The 24794-nt window shown below is 36.3% G+C and overlaps 1 protein-coding gene across 5 annotated transcripts in view; it reads right to left on the reverse strand.

Moving 5' to 3' along the window:
* MIS18BP1 (MIS18 binding protein 1) overlaps window positions 1-24794 on the reverse strand; it is a 69196-nt gene that overhangs the window by 18262 nt on the left and 26140 nt on the right. For 3 of the 5 annotated variants that reach the window (XM_037731815.1, XM_017509832.2, XM_017509831.2), the window contains exons 9-17: window positions 22221-22372; window positions 21210-21303; window positions 17958-18792; window positions 13523-13695; window positions 12499-12659; window positions 7203-7351; window positions 3211-3298; window positions 1420-1474; window positions 336-1238 (exon numbers count right to left, since the gene is read on the reverse strand). In XM_037731815.1, coding sequence (XP_037587743.1) covers window positions 1132-1238; window positions 1420-1474; window positions 3211-3298; window positions 7203-7351; window positions 12499-12659; window positions 13523-13695; window positions 17958-18792; window positions 21210-21303; window positions 22221-22372 — 1814 coding nt within the window. In that variant the 3' untranslated portion in view covers window positions 336-1131. Of the gene's footprint in view, window positions 1-335; window positions 1239-1419; window positions 1475-3210; window positions 3299-7202; window positions 7352-12498; window positions 12660-13522; window positions 13696-17957; window positions 18793-21209; window positions 21304-22220; window positions 22373-24794 lie in introns of those variants that run through there. The other 2 variants (XR_001819441.2, XM_017509833.2) reach the window with 2 other exon arrangements.

Below are 24794 nucleotides of genomic sequence, written 5' to 3' on the forward strand. Positions count from 1 at the left end.
TATATAACTGCTCATTATTACATCTAAATTCTTTTTTTTAAGAGAAGGAGTCTTTTTCTGTTGCCCAGGCTACAGTGCAGTAGCTAGATGCAGGCATGCTCATAGCACACTTCAGTCTTGAACACCTACACTCAAGCAATCCTTCTTCCTCAGCCTCCAAGGTAGTTGGGACTACAGCTATATGACACCATGCCTGCTCTGACTAAAATACTTAAGAAACAAGAAAATGTTATTACCTGTGTATTTGTTCTTGAGGAAACTTAAACAGGACCAGTAACAAAATGTGATTTGTTTGTATATCTATCATCCAGTAATAACAAAAAACAAGAAACAAATACTATAAAAGCAAACTAACTTTATTTGAACAGTCTAACTAGAGAACAAGTTGTAGGTGAATGTGTAGCCAGAGGGAAAATATCCTATGTCAAGTTTCATAACAAACGAAAATGTATTTCTAAAAGAAATTTCACATATTAATTTAACTCCTAATGGTGAATCTATTAACTGAATGTTTAGTCAAAATATTTAAGCTGTATCTGCATATGTAAATAAAGAAGAGATTTTGTTCTCTAATTTCACCTAGTAAAATAATGGCAAAGTAATAAACTAAATTTACATAGGTTTCATAGACAGACCAATCTCACAAGTTAAACAAATCAGGAGACAAGCATGTCAGTTTCAACAATGTGTAATTTAAACATCAGGCTTGGACAACAACTGGTAACAAATGCTAACGTAAAGGTTTTCATGAATTCAGTAGCTGCCAATACAACCTCTGTCATCCTTTCACCTTCCTTTACTTAAATGGTAGTAAAATTTTCTTGAAATTAAAAAAATGGGAAATGATTTTCTTAAAGTAAACAGACTGAGATTATCATTTAAAAAGAAGTATCTATATATATTTTAATGTGCAAAAACAAATTTACAGATATCTACACAAGCAAAAGCAATTTTCTTTAAATTTTAGTAAGCTGCACCAATGAGGATATTTTACTTTGAATACAAACACACGAGACCTTCAAAAAAGTCCACATTTTCATAAACTACAAAGAAAATACATGTACTTCAATTGAAAATACAAATACTCTGTCTGTTTCATGGTAAAACCCCCAGGAATCGTATTTTCTCATTTTACTCTGCAGAATCAGAGTTTGAAAAATAATAATCTTTCTCTTCTTCATCTAAAGATTCCATAGCATTAGTGAAAAGTCTTCCAACACCAGAGTTTTCTCCTAAATCTGTAAAGAGAAGTTTAATAAAAAGATTAAGAAATTTCTAAAAGTACTTTGGATAAAACTGAAAACAACTATAAGGAACAAAATGCTAAGTCTGTCCACTTGAGAGCAATTAATTTTAATATCATTTAAATAAAGAACCTACCTTATAATAGAACTGAGCCACAAAAGAAAGATATATTACCTGGGTTAAATGGAGTTTTCCTTCTTGATGTTGGAGCTGAGAAATCAGTTTCAACCTATAAAAGAGTTAGTATTAATAGCTAAATGGTACCTCCTGGTGAAGCCTACCTCAAACCTAGACAATTAGCATGCTTATCCCCAGAGTACTTTGAACATATACCTATAACAATACTTTATCACATTAAAATTATCTGTGAAATGCCTAATTCTCTTGGGTATATCCAGGGCAAGAACTATGACTTACTCAATGTTGTTTCCCACTGCTGGCAAACACAGTTCTAAGAAATTATTATAAACTAATGCTGTTGCGGTTAAAGGATGTAGTCTATGGGCCTCCAAAAGTTACCACAGATGTATTGAGTAATTAAGTGACGAATATATTCATTTACTAAACTTAAAATATAAACACAATTTATTATTATAATTATAGTAATTATAATTACCATATACAATATGGAAGAGTAAATACTGTACTATTTTTACCTATAGTCCGTTATTATAATAGTACAATGTTTTATACTAGCAAAATTTAAATTCTCTGTACTTGAAATTCTTGGCTAAAATGGTAATAATGTATATGGCAAGTTTGAAGTGCTTGCTCACACACATTACAATGCTTATCAAACTATTGGCCATAGCTGGCAATCTTTAAAAAATAAAAAAGAACAGAATAAAAAATATGATAGCCCTTACACTAAGAGTAAGTACTGTTTTGTTTTTGTTTTTGTTTTTTTGAGTCGGAGTCTCTCTCTGTCGCCAGGCTGGAGTGCAGTGGCACGATCTCGGCTCAAGACCTCTGCCTCCTGGGTTCAAGCAATTCTCCTGCCTCAGCCTCCCAAGTGGCTGAGACCATAGGCACGCGCCACCACTCCCAGGTAAATTTTTTTTATTTTTAGTAGAGATGGCGTTTCACCATGTAGGTCAACACAGTCTTGATCTCTTGACCTTGTGATCTGCCCGCCTTCGCCTCCCAAAGTGCTCAGATTACAGGCATGAGCCACCGCACCTGGTCAGTACTGTGTTAAGAAATTTTTGGATACAAATTCATGCTCACAGACTGTGATTTAAATGTATTTTTGTTTCTGAGATGAGGCAAAACACATATATCACTTAGCCCTAAAAATCATTCAGTAACATAAACCAATATAATCATGATCCCCATTGTCATACCACACATGAATTATTAGAAAGCTCAAGTACTTGTTCAGTGTCATAAAGCAAGGGACTCAAGGGGGTTCCCATAAGTTACCATTCTCTAAGATTAGCTACTTCCTTTGAGGAACTTTAAGATGAAATAGGTTTTCCCAAATACTAGTACTTATATCTGGTAATCTGTTATTGAAATTAAAATCAGAAAACTAAAAATTTAAAAAGTAATTCAAGGGGATAAAGGATGGTCCTAAACTCTTCTCTAAAGGACACAGATCATTCTATTAAGGCATCTTTCAGTTAAAAATTTTTCTGTAGGTGGATTTTAAATGTTAGAATCTGAAGAAAAAAAAGTAGCTAAATCTGAAAAATATTTGAAACCATTTTAAAGCTGATAGGATTTGATGAAATTTCTTACTTTATATTTTTCCCATTCTTTTCAAAGTTTTTACCCATTTTCCCCTTGCTGCAATATTTCAGTCTATGTGATGCCATCTGTAATCCTACAGTACTTACGTGCTTACCTCATTCATGGCTTCATTATTATAACTTGCTCGGTTATAAGCACCTCAGGGACAGGGACTGTTACATAACTTGTAAAAGTTGTTTCAGAGATATGTGTTGGGTAAAGAGAAATACTTACTAATTTTTTCTTGATGTTGCCCCAGACAATACCACCATTACCTTTATGATATTTTTGCATACGGAAAACATATTTATCACAATCATTCCTGTTTGGATACAAAATAATTTTAAGTCAACATTAGCTGTCATACTTTTATCCACAGGTTGAACAGCAATTGCCTAAATTAATTTCAATGTATTTCTTTTTTTAAAACAGGGTCTCATTCTGTCCCCCAGGGTGGAATGCACTGACAATGATAATGGCTTACTGCAGCCTCAGCCTCCTGGGCTCAGGTGATCCTCCCAACACAGCCTCCTAAGTAGCTTGGACTATAGGCACAATGCCACCATGCCTGGCTACCTTTTGTATTTTTTTTGTTTTTAGAGACAGGGTTTTACCACATTGCCCAGGCTGGTCTCAAACTCCTGAGCTCATCAAGCAATCTGCGCTTCTGGGTCTCCCAAGAGGCATGAGCCACCTCACCTGACCTCAAACGTATTTCCATCTTTAAAAATTATATTCTGTATTTTAAAGACAATAAAATGTGCCTATGGCAATGGATAAAACACTTAGAGGAAACAGTGAATAAGACTATTTTAGGAAATTATGCTTTGCTTACTTTTCATTGAACCATCTACGATCTTTCCAGTATCTTGCTGCTTCTCTTTTCCAAAATTCTGAGACTTCTTGTCCTCGACTCCCTTTTGCTATACCATTATCTCTCCTGTTCACTTCCTTCCCTATCCTAATTGAATCTCAGTTTATTCACTTTAAAGATATGCCTGATTATTGAAAACCCTCAATTTTTCTAACTGTGTTGGGTTTCCAATCCAGCTCATCAAGCCTTTTATTTCTGCACAATTATATCTTTCTTGTATTCCCCATACCAACCACCAAGTTTTTTTTTTTTTTTTTTTTTTTCCCCCCCTCATTTCTTTTACCTTATCTCTTCCCTTATGTGTGAACAGGCTTGACTCATGACTTAAGAGATTAAAAGCCAAGTAGAATGGTTGGTTAAATTCCGCAACCCCACAATTTCTAATCCCAGTTATGACAGTAAATAACAGCTGAACACCCATTTCCATCCTCTCCCTTGGCTCTAAGATCTTACATACCCGAGTATCCCCTGTCCTTTATGACTATTTGGGAACAACCTTAAAGGCATGACATGTAGAAATTTGTAAATGTGACTGTATTAAGATATTTATGTGAACCAAACACTGCTGTTTAGCAATGAATAAGCATGGTCAATTGTTAGCAAGTTGTTTAACAAATGAACAGGCCCATCCCAGCACTTTGGGAGGTGGAGGCCGGTGGGTCACCTGAGGTCAGAAGTTCAAGACCAACCTGGGCAACATGGTGAAACCCCATCTCTACTAAAAATACAAAAATTAGCCAGGCATGGTTGCATGTGCCTATAATCCCAGCTACTTGGGAGGCTGAGGCACGAGAATTGCTTGAACCCGGTAGATAAAGGTTGCAGTGAGCTGAGACTGTGCCCCTGCACTCCAGCCTGGACTACTCCATCTCAAAAACGAACAACAACAACAAAAAACTAACTGATAAAGTCTGTTTTCAAAGAGACCTCTTTGAAGACAAAAAGTTTTTCACTTCTGAAGTGATACAACTGTTTCATTACTTAAAACTGTTAGGAAAAGTAAGTCAATTACTACCGCTAGTGAAGAAGCCTAAGAAAATCATTTTTTAAGAAAAAAGCTTTGGATAATATAGATTCATGACATAAGTGAGTCTGATTTCTATTAAAAAAGTGATATAAACTGACAGAAAAACCCCCCAAAACAAAAACCAAAAACTCCCAACCCACACTGGTGTCATTCTACAACCTAGAAATAATAGCTGGTAATATGTAAGTTAAAAAATTTCCTTCCTTATGAATTTGTTATATAAAATTGGGATCATACTGAAGGTAGTTTTCCTAGCTTTTAGAAACTACTATCCACTGGACATTTTTCTGTCATTAAAAATTCTTCTCCAGCCTGAACAACAAGAGCAAAACTCTGACTCAAAAAAAAAAAAAAAAAATTCTTGGAGACAGTTTTTTAGTTGTTTCATATTCCATTATATGGATAAATCTTCATTTATTATTTCTTTATTTTTGGATGTTTAGGTCATTCTCAAACTTTCAGTATTACGTTTGTGATGAACATCTTTGTTCATACAAATACATGCTTGTCTAAATCTCATATTTCCTTAGTGTTTAATAAAATTCAACAGCCAAAAGAATGAATATTTTAGAACTTTTGATGATTTGGCCAAAGTGCTTATCAAAAAGTTTGTCCAAAATTGTACTCTCAATATGCTTTCACCTGCACTAAATACTAAAAAAAAAAAATAAAAAAATTTGTAGATGTCCAGGAAAATTATATTTTTATCCAACAAATGCAAATTAAAATTTGCTTGCTTCCTGAGATTACTGAATAGTTTTTTTCTCAGTCATTATCATCTTGCTTCTGCCTCTCATTTAGTAGAAACTGCTCTAAGATCAGCAGTGGCCTCTTACTTGCCAAATGGAATAGCCTATTTTCAGGCCTCATTCTTACAACTTTCCCTCTTTTTTTCTTTGACATTTTACTGTTGGTCACTCCTACTTTTTTCTTGATTTTATTTTTATATTTCAAATTGTTCCTATAATCACAGGGTTCAGAATTCAAAAGCCCCCCCTCTCCTTCCTCTAGCTATTTTAGTTCTTCTCCTTAGAGATCACCAACGTTTTGGTTTCTCATGTGTCCTTTGAGATGAAAACAATTACACACACACACATATACATACGTATACATATATGCATACACATAGCTTCTATTTACACAAACAGTAGTGTGTTATTCACTGCATCTACCTTTGTTTCATTTAATATATCTTAGGCATTTTATTATAATAGCAATAAAAAATATCTTCATTAATTTATTTTTTTATGAGACAGGATCTCGCTCTGTTGCCCAGGCTGGGGCGTAATTGCCGCAATCATAGTTCACTGAATCCTAGACCTCCGGGACTCAAGCAGTCCTTCTACATCACCCTCCCTAGTAGCTGGGATCGCAAGCTTGCATCACTGCATTCTGCTAACTTTTTTCTTTTTGTAGAAATGGGGGTCTTCCTATGTTACCCATGCTAGTCTTGAGCTCCTGGGCTCAAATTTTCCTCCCCCCTTAGACTCCCAAAGTGCTGGGATTACAGGCTTCAGCCACTGTGTCTGCCTCTTCATTAATTTCTATGACTACATAAAGGAATAGAATTCATATTTAATTAGTCCCTATTTGAGGGATTTTTTGAGGTTTTGCTATTATAAACAATGCTATAATGAATAGGCTATACATTCATAATTCTACAAGTAAAATTCCTAAGTCAAAGGGCATGTGTTTATAATTTGGATAGATACTTACAGATTGTTGCTGCAAAGATCACTCTAATTTACCTTTTCATTAGCAATGCATGAAAATTAACAATGTATTTCTTGTTAACTTGTAGGAACGCTGTATATATTTGGGAAATCAGCCTTTTGCCTGTGACAAGTTGCATATGTTCTTTTCTCAGGTTGTCTTTTGTTTGTAGTGGTTGGTACCAGGTTAGGACATTTGTTAGAACATTTTTATACAGTTGACTTTATTCATCTTTTCATTAATGGCTGATAGGTTTTATATCATAGTTAGAAGGACTATCATTAATCTGGTATTATAAAATAATTCTCCAAAGTTTCTTTTGGTGGTATGTGTGTGTGTGTCTGTGTGTATTTATTTTAGTTTTTACAGGTAAAACCTTGATCCATTTCAAATTTATCCAGCTGTAAATGTGGGTTATATTACAATGCTATTTACTGAAAAGCACCCTGTTTGATGAAACTGTCCATCCTTCTAGGAATTATACATTCTTGATTTTTTTTTTTTTTTAAATGATTCTTCCCATTACTGGCATCTATGGTCCTCCTGAAATGTTTAAATGTTCCTCACTACTCTGATGCAGAGAATTAACATATCATATGCATGAATATTTACCTATTTATGGAAGCGAGCATTCCAGGACTGACATGCTGACATTGAGGAGTTTTTGCCAATGGAAAGACAACTGATGATGGAGTTGCTGGATTTTTGTCCATATTTGGTAGAATATCATCATCATCTTCACTGTCCTGGAAACTTGGCAACTAGAAAACAAGTATTTATTATCAGCAGGCACCCATAAAAATATATTTTCTCATTATCACAAAGTAGTTTTTGGTGGGCTAAGTTGGTTTTCCTTCTTATAACATTTAAAAACAGTAGTAGAGAATTAAAAACACTGGTAGTAGGTGGAGGAGTAGAGGCTAGAGGAACTCCTTTTAGCTGCTAATCCACCATGCTGACTTCTGATTAACCCCAGTTCTGGAAATGCCTCTAAGATTTCTACTTCCATGTACTTATCGGAAATCTTGTCCTTAGGTCAAAACAACCTTCATGTTACCGTATGTAAACATATACTTAACATAAATCCTGCCCTTAGGCAAATTCCCTATGGTATATAAACCCTGGGTCTGGGGGAATAACAGTGTACACATCCACCATCTTGAGGCCACCCAAGAGATGGCTTCTGCTCAAAAGTCTCTATTAAATGTTTCTGAGAAACTGGATTTGTCACCCTCTTTATTCAGCCTGTAACCTTGTAGCATGGCTTCAAACCATGCTCTTAAACTTTTTTCTTCCTTTCTCCCCAGTTTTAAGACATTACTTTGAGATAAATTGTGTATGTGTTTCCATTCATCTTGATACAGCTTCAAAATGTGCTGTGAACCTTCATTCCCTTTCTTTGCCCGTTCTATGCTCCCATGCCCTATGCACATGTATTTACCTAGATGCTTTTTAAGCATACACCATGCTCATTTATCTGGTTATATATTTCTTTAGAAGCTTCAGGGGCCGGATCTTGGCACAAACCGGACACCCAGAATTCTCTCCCCTAGTCAAGGCCAAAACTCATTCCCATCTAGAAATTCACTGCAAGATTTACTACAATTAATTTGTAACCTGGTTGGGCCCAGGATGGTGCTGGCCCCTTCACCAAATGGAATACTTCAACATAAGCTATTGGAGAAGATTGAGCCATCTGACACCTGCATTCCAAACCCTCTTTCTTTATAAACCCCTATGTTCAACTCTACAAATTGAAGACTGGAACTTTTGGAATTCCACCCACACTTCCCTTTGCTGGCACAGATAATAAAACTCTATCATATCTTGCTCTTGTTATATTGGCTTCTTTTGACAAGTGGTGAGTAGTTGGACCCCTATGCTGGTTATAATTTTTCGTGGCCCATACAGGGAGCCCTGTGTATTCATTCACAGGAGGCTGCAGACCCACCTATCTGATCTTCTGTTGGATGGGGCCATGGCCTATGAGTGCCAGCTGCTCATGGCTAGGTGACGCTTTGGCAAGAACATTAGGGAGCTTCCAGCAACTGCCACAGTGCCTTTGTCTCAGGCAACTTTCCCTCCCCTTCTCTTTCTGCCACAGCATCTGCTGCTTCCAAAGCTTTGCTGACACAAAGAGTGTGATATTTTGAAAAAGACAACAAACACTGGAACTGGATGAGCTGTTGATGTGCACCCAACCTCCCTCTGCCTCTTCTAGGGTGTTGCTGGGGCTCTGCTCTGTTTAGACTTAGCTGTTAGTGTCACCATTTGGCCATTTTTATGCATTTGTATTTGTGGCACCCTCAGGGCTTTGCTGGCATTGGACTCAGTCCCATGGGGAGGACCATTTGAAATCAAGGCAAGGAGTTTGGAACTCTACCCAGCCCCCCTTAACTGGGGATTTGTTTGGAGGTGGTATACCATTTGTTTCTACAGCAGGTAAGCTAGTCAGACATAAGCAGGAAATAAGCGGGTCTCCCCACCCCTCACCAGGAATGTTAGGTGACCATCCCATGGTCAAGCTGTTGTTAACTGTGTCTCTAAAATAATAATAAATTGCAGCCAGAACCAGTGAAAGGCAATCTCCCAATAAATAAAACACCTAAAACTGGTGATCAGCAGCTTCCTGATTAAGATCTCAGGAGCTTGGCCAGTGGGCTGAAGCATGTGCATTAAGAGGCAAAAGGGAGGAGTTGAACTGGTACATAACTTTCTAGGGACATTCTACTGGTAAGGGAAGAAAACATCAAGTGAGCCTGCGTACAAATCCGATAAGCACACTCTCAAGTGCTAGCAGGCCACCGGGGACGCGGACAGCCCACCTCAAGGTTAGATTTGGGAGAAGAAACAGAAGACCTCCAGAAGCATGCCAACGTGTAAACCTCCAACTCACAAGGTTAAACCACACACTTGTCCTTGAAGTCACCTGTTTGGCCCTCTTCTGAGTACTTTCCTTCCTTTTGTTTCTGCTCTAGAATTTTTTAATAAACTTCCATTCCAGCACTAAATCTTGCCTTGGTTTCTCCTTCTGCCTTATGTTTTCTTGGTCAAATTCTCTTTTTAAAAAATTTTTATAATTATTATTTTTTTTTGAGACGGAGTTTCACTCATGTTACCCAGGCTGGAGTGCAACGGCGCGATCTCGGCTCACCGCAACCTCCGCCTCCTGGGTTCAGGCAATTCTCCTGCCTCAGCCTCCTGAGTAGCTGGGATTACAGGCACGCACCACCATGCCCAGCTAATTTTTTGTATTTTTTAGTAGAGACGGGGTTTCACCATGTTGACCAGGATGGCCTCGATCTCTTGACCTCGTGATCCACCCGCCTCGGCCTCCCAAAGTGCTGGGATTACAGGCGTGAGCCACCGCGCCCGGCCGCAACTCTTGATTAAAGAAGAGTCAAGAACACCTTTTTTTAAGCTATTTAGAGCTTACAGGAATTGAGTATACTTTTATAAGCAAAATTTACCTTCCACTCTGAGTTCTCCAAAATCTGGAAACTGTTACATATGTTTATTTTGTAGCAATATAATGATTTTCAATAAGAATATGTTTTCCTTTGTACTAGGACACATTGGAGACATGGGTTATTTTATATGCCGGCTTTGACTGAAATGGCCTATTTTCAAATATGACCATACTGCTTTGAGAAATTGAGTTTAGCTTTATAGAGCTGTTAAAAAGCCCCTTGGAAAGACTCGTCTGGTATTTTGACTACACAGGTTCCTTTACAAGATTCCTAATCCACGCTAAGTTAAGCATGTCACTATCTGACAGGCCTAGGAATCTCAAGTTATTTTTATATCTTGAGAAAAGAGGAACTCACCCATTTCAACTGTGGTATTTAAGCCCTGAGTCTGTGGGTAACAGTGCAGGGATCCATCATTCTGAAGCCACCTGAGATACAGCTTGTATTTGCAGCTCTCCATTAAATGTTTTTCTCTGAGAAACTGAATTTGTCAGCCTCTTTCTTCAGCCTCTCAGCTCCCTTAGCCTTTGGGGATAGATCTGCATATACCTACTCACCTTGGAACAAGGACAGAGCCTTAGCCTTTAAAGCCTTAGCCTTTAATTTATATTGTGTAAAACAAAGATAATAACACCTACTTCTAAATGTTATGTAGACCAGAGGTCAGCAAATGTTTTCTGTAAAGAAGCAGACAATAAATATTTTAGGTTTTGTAGTCCAATCTCTGTCCTAACTACTCAACTCTGCACTGTAGCATGGAAGCAGCCATAGACAATATGCAAACAAATGGGCATGGTTGTGTTCCAATAAAATTTTGTTTACAAAAAAAGGTGGTAGGCTGGATTTGGTCCACAGGGCCATACTTTGCTGCCCTTTCATATCAACAGAAAACAAAACTATAATTCACTTACTATTATACTTAAGCACTTAGTAGGGACTCAAGCTGTGTTAAAACTATGTCATAGAAAATGAGATAATTTGTTGCTATTTCTACTTTAGTTCTGTTCTTTATGATGCTACTATTGGATTTAGGCTAAAATCTACATATATAGAACCTGAAATGATGGTGGGATATCATAAAGGGTACAACCGCTAGTGGACCATAGTGTTGTGAAGAAAACATTGTCAGGACCTCTGATGGCTCTCTTAAAAGACTTCTCTCTGTAACCTGTATAAACAAAAGGGGGGGCCCAGCTAATGATGTTACTAAACTCTGAAAAGCATAGCGTAGCCTTTTTAAATTGAAGATTTAATGACAACAAGAAATTGGTAGATGAAAAAATTACCTTTATCTAGCTCACTAACACAACTATTTGAATTTTTATACTCCATAGTCCAGTTGTCTATTATNAATTGGTAGATGAAAAAATTACCTTTATCTAGCTCACTAACACAACTATTTGAATTTTTATACTCCATAGTCCAGTTTTGTATTACTTAAATCTTAATATTCTTAACATTTATATTTAAATTCTAGAGTCTTAAATGTACATTTAATATCTGTACTGTATTTTACTGTGTTTATGAAAAACATCTTTATTGGATATACAGATTGTTTTCCAGTTTTGTGCTGTAAAGATAAAACTGCATTAAGTATCTCTGCAAAGATTTTGGGCTTTTGGATTTCTTAGAGTAACTCTCGAGAATAAATCTTTGGGGCTTTTTGTAATATACTGCCATAATGCTTTCTTACTAAAAGGTATGATTCAATTTGTATACCCACTGATGTATGACTGTATCAGTATCACCCCTGCTTCTGTTAGCAGTGGATATTTTAACTTCTTTTTTAAAGATTCTATAATTTAGAAAGTATACATATAATTCATTTTACTCTCTTGGATTACTAGATAAAATGACTTCCCCAACTGTTTATTCAGCCTTTTGAATTTCTTCTTATTCACACTTTTCCTGTGATCCTGGTACTTTTTGTTATTCCAGTAACATTTGAATGAGTTCTTAGTATTACAGATAATAGCTTGGTTGCATTTGCTGTGAATATTTTACTCCAATCACTGAAATTTTTAGTTATGCTACTCTTCATATACAAAAATTCTTTCATACATTCAAATCTTTCAATATTGTGCTACTATCACTTAATCCCTTCTTTCAATTACTACACAGTAGATAATAATCTTTCATCACCTTTAAAAAAAGTTTGCTTGGTAGTATATTAAACTTTAAATATACATGTTTGGCCTATTTCTAGGTTTACTTTACTGTTTGATTCTATAAACATTACCTTTGAACCAACGGAAGTGCAGACTCTGGAAACGAGTAAGAATAGCATGTATCAGCAGATCATTTGCTATAAGACTACGATCACGTCTAGGGAAGCTACTGATCCTTGGCCTATTAGTGATGAACACTAACCATACCAAAAAAATGAAAGATGCAAAAATTAATACAGATAAAGAAAACAATGATTTCATGCCTCTTACCAGTATTCTTTGATGTTGTAATGGTGTTGTGCTGAAAAAATCATCATGGTCATCTTTTGGCAACTGTTCCAGAAAATCCCTCATCTGTTGCTTCCTTTTAAGAGTTCCCACTTTGGCAGTTATCTTAATAGTTTGTTTCTGATCAGCGTTGCCTCTCTTGCCTTGAGTAGCAAAACATTTTGATAAGGATTTGGTTATTTATAGTAACTGATCTATAAAGTTAACAGCCTTTGCAAGGTCTAAATTGTGCATTCATGTTAAAAAAGAAAAACACTCAGCTTTGGCTGGTCTCAGTGGCTCATGCCTGTAACCCCAGCACTTTGGAAGGCCAAGGCAGGAGGAATGCTTGAGCCGAGGAGTTCGAGACCTGCCTGGGCAATATAGGGAGACCCTGTCTCTATAAAAAATATAAAGAAAGGAGAGAAAAAAAAAAAAAAAAAAACCTGTTATTTTACAAGTCTCCTATAGAACAAATGATTATTTCTACACTGGGATCTGAGATTTGTACAATATGATTAGCCTACATGATACTATGCCTAATTTGATTTTGCTAAAATATATAAACCTTACTGAATTACAACAGGCATACTGGGTGCTCACTAATGCTTATTATAGAAATTCTCTAGCATCATACGCCTTTTACTTGTAATCATGGACAGGAGTATATAATCCTGGGACTATGACATTTTTTCTGAGCTTTCTCATAAATTACTTGGGGAATCTGACCCAAGTGGCCTTTTTAATTACATCCTTAGAACAATAATTCAGATATTGAAATCTCTGGATCTAACTCTAGAATTCCTAAAACTCAAAGCACAAGGCTTTGAGGTTGCTACTACTGATGAAAGTAGCAACCTAGGTAAGAATTAAAAATTAAACAGATGATTTCTGAAGTTCTTTCTAGCTTTAATATTTTAAGAAAATATACCTATTAACAATATTCATGGATAAATATAAAATACATCTGATTTCAGTGATCAGATATCAACACTGAGCCCTAGGAAAAAACTATTACAAAGATTACCATTTTGGTCTTCGGAATTGGCTGGCTTTTTCTTAATGACATGTTTCTGGGATCGTTTTCCTCTGGGATTTTCCATGTATTTCCTCTGGCATTCTTCAGCAGATCGAGAACCGACAGCTGCAGCTACATTTGACCAGAAACCAGGTTTGTGCTTTGGAAGAGATGCAAACGCACTGTGGAAGATCAAAACCAATTAAAGCATAAGAAATTCAAACAAGTGATGATAACCTCTTAAAAGGATACCACTGAATTAATGAGATTTACTGGGATGAAGGAATTAGTTTTATCAAAACCATTCTGGATAAAATTAAGAAAGATATTTGCTCCCCCCAATAACTTACTCTAGTGCTTAAAATATGAAGATGTAATTCTGCATATCTAGTAGATGTCTAAGTATTTTGATGTGCTCTATTAAACCTGCAAAATGACCCCTCAGTCTTTCAACATTTTTTTTTCTGAGTACAACTAATTGAAGATACAGTTTTTTGGGAGATTCCGGCATGACTAAATTTTCTACCCTGTTACCTTAAAGCTTACTGGTGATAAGTATATTGGACAATAAGCTTTTAGTTCTCTTACACAGTCTAGGTTATAAGGTATTAAAAAGTTTTATGCTTGCTTTCATTCTGCTATACTTTGTAGAACTCAGTATTTTAGATACATGCTCTCTTAAGGAAAATGAAAACAGAAATAGAGAAAACTGTAAGGAAGTCCCTAATTTAACGTCTGAGTTACATTCTACAAGTTCCTCTGTAAATGATTTAGAACCTGATATACACATTACCACTCCTACTCTCCCCGGAAAAAGATTTTACGTATAGTGGTTAGATTGACAATTTAGCCAGAAAACATCTATGTAACTCATTAATTAGCCTAAAGGTGATATTAACAATGTTATTTCAACAGTACCAAGTCTTTATTTTTATGTTTCTTTGACAAAATATTTTTATTTTTACTTGGATTCCAATTAGTAGATATTGGTTTCATGTAGCAGTATGCAAGAAAACTTTTAATCAGCTCTCTGGGGTTAAACAGCCCTTCCTTTTTTATAGAGTCTGACGATTTCCACAGGGTAAATACTCCCACTGTGGTTGATTTCAAGCTACCAACACGTCACTGACTATGGAATTGATAAAAAATGTGTGATAGCACACAATTTTATATATATAGTATTTCCACCATACAAGAAAGGTGAAGAGCCTCAAGAGCATACATAATAAAATGTAAAATAATTAGGAAGTAATGAGTTTTGAGCATTATGTTTTAAATAATTTAATTACAAGTTTATATAATTTTTAATGACTTTAACACTCAATTTTTAAAATTCCCCAAAATGTAACAATCAGCTCTTATGAACAGCTACCAGTTGACCACAGCATATATTCCATGCAGAAAAGAATACTTATGAGCATTAAATACTTGTTAATGAATCTTACATACTTAATCATTCCACAGGTGTTCTAAAGTGAAAAACTAGAAAGACTTGGGAACTTAAGCTTCCCTATTTGTGTGTGTAGCTAATTTCTAAGTCTAGGACTGTCTATTATAGCTCAATGTCGCCTCCAGTTTCCAGGCTCAGGCAATCCTCCTGACTCTGCCTCCTTACTGGCTGGCACTATAGGCACATACCCCACACCCATTCTTTCAGTATTTCTAAATATGGTCTCTTCCTTTCTACTTTTGTGTATGCTATTGTAAGGTCCATTTGTCTTGAATCTTTGGCTTAAATGATTATTTATTGATATAGGTTAAATACGTGTCCCTACCCAAGTCTCATATCTAAATGTAATCCCCAGTATTGGAAGTGGGGCCTAGGGGAAGGTGACTGGATCATGGAGGCAGATTCCTCATGAATTATTTAACACCATCCCTACTGGTACAGTACTCGTGATAATGAGTTCTCGTGTAATCTGGTCATTTAAAAGTGTGTAGCACCTCGCCCCTCGCTCTCTTGCTTCTGCTTTCGCCATGTGATGTGCCTGTCCTCCCTTCACCTTCTGCGATGACTGTGTTTGCTGAGGCCTCCGCAGGAGCCAAGCAGATACCAGCATCATGCTTTCTGAACAGCCAGTAAAATCATGAGCCAATGAAACCTCTTTTCTTTTTTTTTTTTTTTTTGATATAGTCTCGCTCTATTGCCTAAGCTGGAGTGCAGTGGTAAGATCTTGGCTCACTGCAACCTCCACCTCCTGGGTTCAAGTGATTCTCCTGCCTCAGCCTCCCAAGTAGCTGGGATTTCAGGCATGCAACACGATGCCTGGCTAATTTTTTGTATTTTTACTAGACAGGGTTTCACCATGCTGCCCAGGCTGGTCTTGAACTCCTGACCTCGTGATCTGCCCGCCTCAGCCTCCCAAAGTGCTGGGATTACAGGTGTTAGCCACCACGCCTGGCCAACCTCTTTTAAGTTACCCAGTCTCAGGTATTTCTTTATAGCAATGCAAGAATGGACTAATACACGGCTGGCACTACAGGTGCACACCTCCACCCCCATCCTTTCGGTATTTCTAAATATGCTCCTTTAATTCCTACTTGTACATTGTTTTATCTAAGGTGGCTTAAATAATTCTTATTTATCCTTCAGATCTTAGTTCAAGTACCAGGCTTAAATTAGATGAGACTGCCCTGATATATATATTATTTTTATAAATTTCCTACAATGATTATGTGCTAAGTATCTGTCTACCCTATTTAGTTACAATCATTATGAGGGGTACAAGGCAGTGGGCTGTAACTGAGAATCACTTGAGGAGCCTACAACAAAAATGCAAACAAGCAAATGAGTAAGTAACATAAGCAGATAGACTCTACTCCTGAAGATTTCAATTTAGCAAGTCTGAGATGTCAGTAATTTGCATTTACTGACATCGGCCTCCAAAGTGCTGTGCTGGGATTACAGGCATGAGCCATCGCACCCGGCCTATGCCCTTGTTCTCTTTACACCATCTCCTTATATTTTCTCATCATTTCAATCTACTGGATTCAAATACCATCTTTATGCTTAGTAAAGTTATATTGTAGCCTAGAACTCACTGAAACCTGCCTCTTAACAGACAATCCAAATAGAACATGTCTAAAAAGAAGCTCAATTCCCAATCTCAACTTATCCTTTCCTCAAATATTTCCCACACCACCATCTACCAAGTTATTTAGGTCAGGTGCCACACAATTGGTAGAGTTTGTATTTTATACTGTACAAATATTGCTAGATTTAATCTGATTTTCTCCATCTTTACAGCTCCCATATCAGTGCAGACCACAATGGACTACTCCAATAACCCCACAATTAATGCCTTGTCTACCTCCCCAAAGATATCTTCTTAAACTGTATCATGCCATCCTTAAATGTCTTTTTATTACACCTAAAATCAAAAGAAAAACTCTTAAGCATGACCTAGAAGGTTGCGCCCAATATAGTCATAGCCTTTTTCTGCTCACACCTCAAGCCATTCCCCTACAACTCATTATGCTCAGTAACAGTAGTCTTATGTTAGTTCCTCCCGTATCAACATTGTTCTAGCATTAGGACCTTTGTTTAGGTTGTTCTCTGTTCCTGGAATGCGGTTTCTCTACTTGTTCATATGAGTGACACCATATAATCCTTTGATCTCCATTTAAGTAACATCAACCAAAAGAAAGCTTTCCTGATAATACTACCTACAGTTCCCCACATCAGCTTCATGTTTGCCTCCTTCACAGAATGTATCACAATTTATTAGTTATTTTTATTTACTGGATTACTTTTGTATTATATATCTTCCCTATTAAATTGCTCCTTGAGGAAAAGAACCCTGTCTATTTTATTTCTGTATCTCCAAACGTGCCAAACTAATTAGTATATAGGAAGTACCCAATAAGTCAATGTTGAATGAATGAATGAAACAGCAGGTTCTTTTTTTTTTTTCTTAAGGCACAGAGCTAATGGAGTTGGAGAAAGAGCACGTTCTTAACTGACCTTTACTTGAATTTCTGTTCTAAGTATAAAACCTTGGAAAAAAACATCAATTTGAAACTGTTTTATTCCCTATAAATGAAAGGAAAAAGGCTACATTAAGTAACCTGCAAATCTGAATTCAGCTTTATGCTTTTATAATAGTAAAGTTAATTATAAACCATTTCTTAAACTATGAAGCAATGTGAGAGAGTACCATTTGGCTACCTTGAAATATTACATGGGAATGAAAAGAAAGTCACTTTTGCTTTCCTCATACATAGGCTTTCCTCACATTAGAGATGACCACGAAATACCACTAGAAGTTATCTGTATTCTATCTCCATTCTCTGTACAAACTGTAATTTCTCCCCATTTTTTTGGGTGACATCTTCCATGCTACTTGTCAGAAGTTACTAATTCAACCCCTTATTGCAGTTTTTATGACTTTAACTGTTTTATGGCTGCTCTTTAGGTATTTCAGAATCAAATCTAAATACTCACCAATGAAGTTTCTGTAACTCCTCCTCATTCCATTCCTTATCCTGAATTAAACCAGGTAAACATTCTAAGGAATACATATTTGACTTCTCAGCTCCTATTGCCTCAGTAATTGGAAACTCTTTCCTAACACAAGACTTCCGAAGAGTTTCTTTGACAGAAGGTCTAGCTTTCTTTTGTTTGACATAAAATTCATTTTCACTTTCTTCAGTTTCAGGTTCTGAAATCATTGGAATATTACTTGTGGTATTTCTTGTGCCCTTTCTCAGGTGAACCACTGCTTCTTTGGTATTTCTTGCATTGGTTTTCTTAACAACTCCAGCTTTCCTTTTAATTTCCTTTTCTGTTTCACTTTCTTCACTTGAGAAATCTGGTGAGGACTGATGCTGAAAAAATGACATAGCTACCTGATTTTCTATTTTCTTCAATTTTGGTAACAACTTGGCATTTTTCTTAGAGTCAGAGGTGAGGATTTGTTCCTTTTCAAGGTTAGATATTTTTATTTTCTTGCTGACACTAAGTAAATTACGTTCATTGCAATCTTCCTTCTTTTTACTTTTATGACCTTCAGGTGTATTTTCTGAAGTCCCCATGGAGTTGTTGACAGGACTTTCTTTTTGATGCTCTGGCATTACAAAATCTGTTACTGCTTTAATGGTGTCAGAGGACAGATTATACCTCATGCATCTTTGCTCTATCACTTTTCTAGATTTAAGTGGAGTTACTAAAATATAAGCTTTTCTCTGATTGATGGTGATGTATTTTCCTTCTTCATCTGGGACAAACTGTTCCCTTGAGGTTAGAATGTCAATGGATATATCCGATTCTTCAGTTGTCTCTTTAATTTTGTAAGACAAAAACCAAAGACCAAAATCTCAAATTAGCTATAAACAAATATAAGCAAAGAAAATATATTTTCACAATATACCATTTTTATCCCCAATCTACACTATATACCCTCCTGTCATATTAATCTTTCTGAAGCCCAGGTCTATTCAGACCATTGTCCCTTCAATTATAAACATATACTATTGTTCATACAAACCTGTCAGTGACTTCTCACAGTATTCTAGTAGACATATAAATAAGCTCCTCTGCCTGGCCTTCAACATAGTTCCAATCTCTCAATGTTCTCAAAATCTCAACTATATTCTACGTTTAGAACTACATCACTTGCTATTTTTCAAATTTTCTTGGTTCTTAACTTTCATTAATGTTGTTCACTCTGCTTTGAAAATGTTCTGGCCAGACGCGGTGGCTCACGCCTGTAATCCCAGCACTTTGGGAGGCTGAGGCAGGCGTATCACGAGGTCAGGAGATTGAGACCATCCTAGCTAACATGGTGAAACCCCGTCTCTACTAAAAAATACAAAATATTAGCTGGATGTGGTGGCAAGTGCCTCTAGTCCCAGCTACTCAGGAGGCTGAGGCAGGAGAATCACTTGAACCTGGGAGGCAGAGGCTGCAGCAAGCCAAGATTGTGCCACTGTACTCCAGCCTGGGTGACAGAGCAAGATTCCATTGGAGAAAAGAGAGAAGAGAGAAGAGAGAAAAGGGGACAGAGAAGAGAGGAGAGAAGAGGGGAGAGGGGAGAGGGGAGGGGGGGAATGGGGGAGGTGGAGGGGGGAGGGGGAGGGGATGGGAGGGGAGGCGAGGGGAGAGGAGGGAAGAGAAGAATGTTCTTCACTCATCTATGAACAAAATCACTACTTACTTCAGTTTTATTCTCTAACCCACCTAGTGTACAAACTTGTACATATTCCCTATACTGAATGAAAGCTCTCCTGCAAGTTTCCAGAATACTTTAAAATAATGCCATGTTTGATAGTGAGTCCGGTACTATAATTGCACACTTGTCTTTCAATCAGACTGGAAAAAATTATTAATGGTTAGAACTTTATGTTTTGATTTTTTTTTGCTGGAGTGAGTATGGAGCCTTTCACATATACAGTAGACAGTAAGTAAATACTTGTTAAATCAATGCCCTGGAGGTAAAATATTCAGAAGATACAAGAAATCCAGCAGAGTCACTGAAACCTTACTAAGTATGTATTATATGAGCTATGCTAGTTAGGAAAACATGGAACTCCATCTGCATGGCTCCACTTTCATTGCCAATGATGTGTTAAAGAAACATACCAAAACTGAATCCTCCCAAATGCCATGAAGTACAGAACAAGAAAAACAGAACCTGAGATTATACCTTGTCACTAAAGAAAACAAATTAAAATGACAACAATTCACCAATTCAAAATCTAAGTAATGAAAAGTCAAACTAACTGAAACTGATCTATCCAATTGTAATCAGAAATACATGTAAACTGCAAATCATCCCACCAATTGTCATAGAAACATATTATAACCTCCACATATTATGTGCCATTGTTTACAAGATGACTGACAAAATGAGACTGATAGATAATACTAAATGCTGGGGAGAAAAGAAGCCTCAATTATAACCCATGGAAAAAGGTACTAATCAAAATAACTTAGAAAGTTTCTGCAAGATTTTCTACTCGCATCATATATCTTCAAATTATGAGAGAAGTATTTTCTTCTAATTCCTTATACAAATCCAATTCAGATGTTCAGCTGAGAATTTGAAAATTTTCAACATTCTAATTCTGAACAATACTTCCATTCAGAATATCTGTTAATTTTAATAAACCAATTAATAAAGATCCAGCTGTCTTGGATACTTTAACCCAATTTGCATAAACTAATCTAAGTAGCATCGCTTTCCTATCTTCTTCTTCAAACAAATAAACGTTCTTCACTTTCACTTTTCACTTACAAGAAATAAAACTGAAAAAATGCTATAAAACTAATGGCTTTAGCTGAACATGAAATTGTAAACTTGCTAACGTTTAGAGGAAAGGCTCTAAATTATGGCCTGCAGGATTCCAATTAAATCACTCTGAAAATCCACACTTAAACAAAATTATTGTATTAAATTCATAAAAGGATTCAGTCTTTATACATTCCTGTAAGCATATTTTAAATGATAATTTTGTGATCTAAACAAATCTTTTAGTACCCAGATTAAAGAGCGCAAACCTGTAAGTACAGGTGGCATTTAAATGGTTATTTTATTATGCAAATCATCTTATGTAAAAATAACAAAACCAAACATTTAAAACCATTAAATAATTTGCCATTTTACAGTAGGAAATTACAAGATCACTTTTATCATATAAAAACATTTCAAATAGTAGCTTTCTGCTTATCATTAAAAAACCATGAAAAATACATTACCTTGCTTCTGACTTTTTATTAACCTTTCATTTGTTCTTTCACCATTTTTTAGTTTCTTTGAAGACATTTTATGTTCTTTTTTTCCAATTAATTCCTTCAAAACAAAAACATAATTAGCTTTTATTTCAAAACTACTACCTAAACATGATCTGAAGCATTTTCATAGTATGCATCAAGCATACAAATTTTTAGGTACTTACAGTTCCACAAATTTCACTAGTGGACACATTCAGAAACTCATTTGCCAGAGCTTGAACGCTATGGGCAACATATGGGTATCCATTAACCTACGTAGTTTTTTTTATTAATTTAATATTTTGTGGTTTTTCAAGTGCTTTTAAAAATACACTTTATTTAATTTAAGCTTTTCTCTAAAAACTAAAACTTTTATTGTTGCCTGCATTCTGTCAATGAGAGACAGGGAAAATAAATATCAAGACATTCAGTCAAGCTAATGAAAAGCAGATACTTAAAAAACATAACTCATGGAAGAGCGCAGCTCATGCCTATAATCCCCAGCACTTCAGGAGACCGAGGTGGGTGGATCACAAGGTAAGGAGTTCTAGACCAGCCTGGCCAATATAGTAAAACTCTGTCTCTACTAAGACTACAAAAATTAGCCGGGCATGGTGGTGTGCCCCTATAGTCCCAGCTACTCAGGAAGCTGGGGCAGGAGAATCAATTGAACCTAGGAAGCAGAGGTCACAGTGAGCAGAGATCATGCCACTACACTACAGCCTAGGCAACAGACGGAAACTCGTCTCACAAACACACACTCACACGCTCACACACACAAACACACACACACACACACGCACACACACACACACAGCTCATGTCCCTGATATGGTCCCAAACCACATCCCCCCCCCCAACCACACACACACACACACACACACACACACACACACACACACCCCTCACGTCCCTGATATGGTCCCAAACCTTTTCAGTAGTAAGTCACCCCTCTAAATATCAACTTATACTATGCAGTGTACAACAAAGCCTTACCTGATTAGATAAGTCATATCCTCCTTCATTTTGAATGGTATTATTTATTTGGTCATCTGGGAACCTTAATGATGGTTTTCTTTGGCAATTACTGTAGCACACGTTTAATTCTGTAGCCCCTGGCAACTCACTGTGCTTATTATTCTTCAGTTCTATGAATGCAAAGATGGAGATCTCAATCAATGATTACATAAAAGGTAAGCTGCTTTTCTACATGAAGAATTAACTTGGAGGCTAGGTGTGGTGGCTCAACAGCTCTAATCCCAGCACTTTCGGAGGCCGAGGGAGGAGGGGTGCTTGAGCCCAGTAGTTCAAGACTAGCCTAGGCAAAATAGTGATACACTGATTCTACAAAAAATAAAAGGCTGGCGCATGCCTATGGTCCCAAATACTTGAAAGTGTGAAGTGGGAGGATCACTTGAGCCAGGGAGGTCGAGGCTGCAGTGAGCTATGATTGTGCCACTGCACTCCAGTCTGGGTGACAGAGCAACACTCTCAGAAATAATAATTTTGAAAAAAAATCTGTCTAATTAATGTCACAAATATTTGTTATAATTTGACTATGATATAAAGCAATTTTATTTGGACAGAATCACTCTATATAGGGCTATATTTGGTTCAAATTACTTTTCTTCAAAAATAAAAATAAAAAAAATAAAAAAACCTAGACAGCCATATTATTCATGACCCTTTGTTTTGGATCTCCTTTGTCACATCTAAAGATAAGGTTAATCTATTTTGTGAGTAAAAATTCATCCTAACTGCACATCAACAAAACAGAAAGCTAGTTATTGTTCCTCTCCTATTTCTTCACGTATGAAGAATTATGTTTCAACTAGTTTATGTATTCCAATGTATAACTAAATTTCTGCTAATTAAAATTTTGAGCAAAACTAAATTATACAGTATATATGTTCAACAAACAGTTACTCAGCTGGAATTCTAGATAAGTTAAAACAAATTCATAAAAAGTATAAAAACATTTTTTGTTATTCTTCTGGAATCTATACTTTAAAGATGTACTGACTAGTCCTTGCTCTTGAAAATATTACCATATAATGAAGGAGGCTTCTATTATGATAGGTCATTTATCATATATTCTTGTAAGTGTAATAACAGAGATAAAGTGCTCTATGAGTGACACTATGATACACAAGTACTTTTTAGGCAAATCATTAAGACACGTACATACAATTACATTATCTTAAATTAACATGGGTTAGTATCTTTACATAACCTTAGCTATTTAATGTTAGATGTGGTTTTGTTTTTTTCATGCAAAATGTAATGATATGAAAATTATTAATAGCTCCAATCACCACTCAAAATTTATGTGATATGAAGATAGAACCTAACAGTTTCATTAAACAAAGATTTAATGAATCATACTAGAAAAATGACGCAACCATAACAGAATACAGTAATATCTGCCCCTAAACTAAGATCCCTGGGGGCAAGAGGTTTCATGTTGTATTCATCTCTAAGTTTCTACAACTTTACATAGACCAGAGTTCATGGAAAGCATTTTAAAAATGTTGAGGCCAGGTGCAATGGTTCATGTCTATAATCCCAGTATTTTGGGAGGCCAAGAGGGGAGGGCTGCTTGAGGAGACTAGCCTGGGCAACACAGTAGGCTCCCATCTCTATGAGAAATAAAAAGCCAGGTGCAGTTCTGTATCCCTGTATTCCCAGCTACTTTGGAGGCTGAGGTGGGAGGATGGCTTGAACCAAGGAGGTCAAAGCTGCAGTGTACCATGTACTCCAGCCTGGGATGGAGAGCAAGACCCTGTCTCAAAATAAATAAATAAATAAATAAATAAAGCTGAGTGATTTTCCTATGGACACAACTGATATGTAAAATAATTCACCAAACTTTAGTCTTTTAAATTTGAATTAATTTCTCTTGCCACTAGTTTTCTTAAACACTTTACTGATAATATTCACAATTAAGCTCAAATCCCTAGTAAGTGCTGGCACTAAGTGAAATGGGGTAGATGATAAGAACCAAGACTAAAGACTAACAAATAATTAAAAGTGAGCTATACTTTCAAAGATTTTCTTGTTTTAGTTGTAAAAAAGTAGATCGCACGTGCTGAATCCCCAAGATTCCAGCATACTCAAGATGTTCCAGCAATAACAATAAGCAATATGCCTAATTTGGGGAAAATAGGATGACTTTTGATAAAAAGAGGAAGGACTGAGAAGGAACTAGAGCAATGGTAAGTGACTTTTTGCTAGCTCTGGGGAGGCAATCATCTACATATTTAAGTTATTCCTTAAACAGTGTTCTCTGCATTAGAAAGGATAAGCTGTTTCAAGGGTGGAAGTTCAAATGGGGGTTGGGGAGTGGTTAGAATAGGATAGAGGTACATTTATGTCCAGTATGGTGCTATGTTTTTGGTAGGATTCCTGAACTCTTTTTTAAGTTTTTCGAAGTTCTATAAAGCTCTTGCTTACAAGGTCAAGGTAAAATCAGCAGAAATGTTTACAACATATTTCTGTAACTTTTACTCATCTGTATTGTTTACAAAGAGCTGTAAGTTAATATTAATGTTCATACTTTTTTTTTATTTT

This window comes from Cebus imitator, unplaced genomic scaffold (genome assembly GCF_001604975.1).
Source record: "Cebus imitator isolate Cc_AM_T3 unplaced genomic scaffold, Cebus_imitator-1.0 Scaffold423, whole genome shotgun sequence".
In the NCBI taxonomy this organism is placed as follows: Eukaryota; Metazoa; Chordata; class Mammalia; order Primates; family Cebidae; genus Cebus; species Cebus imitator.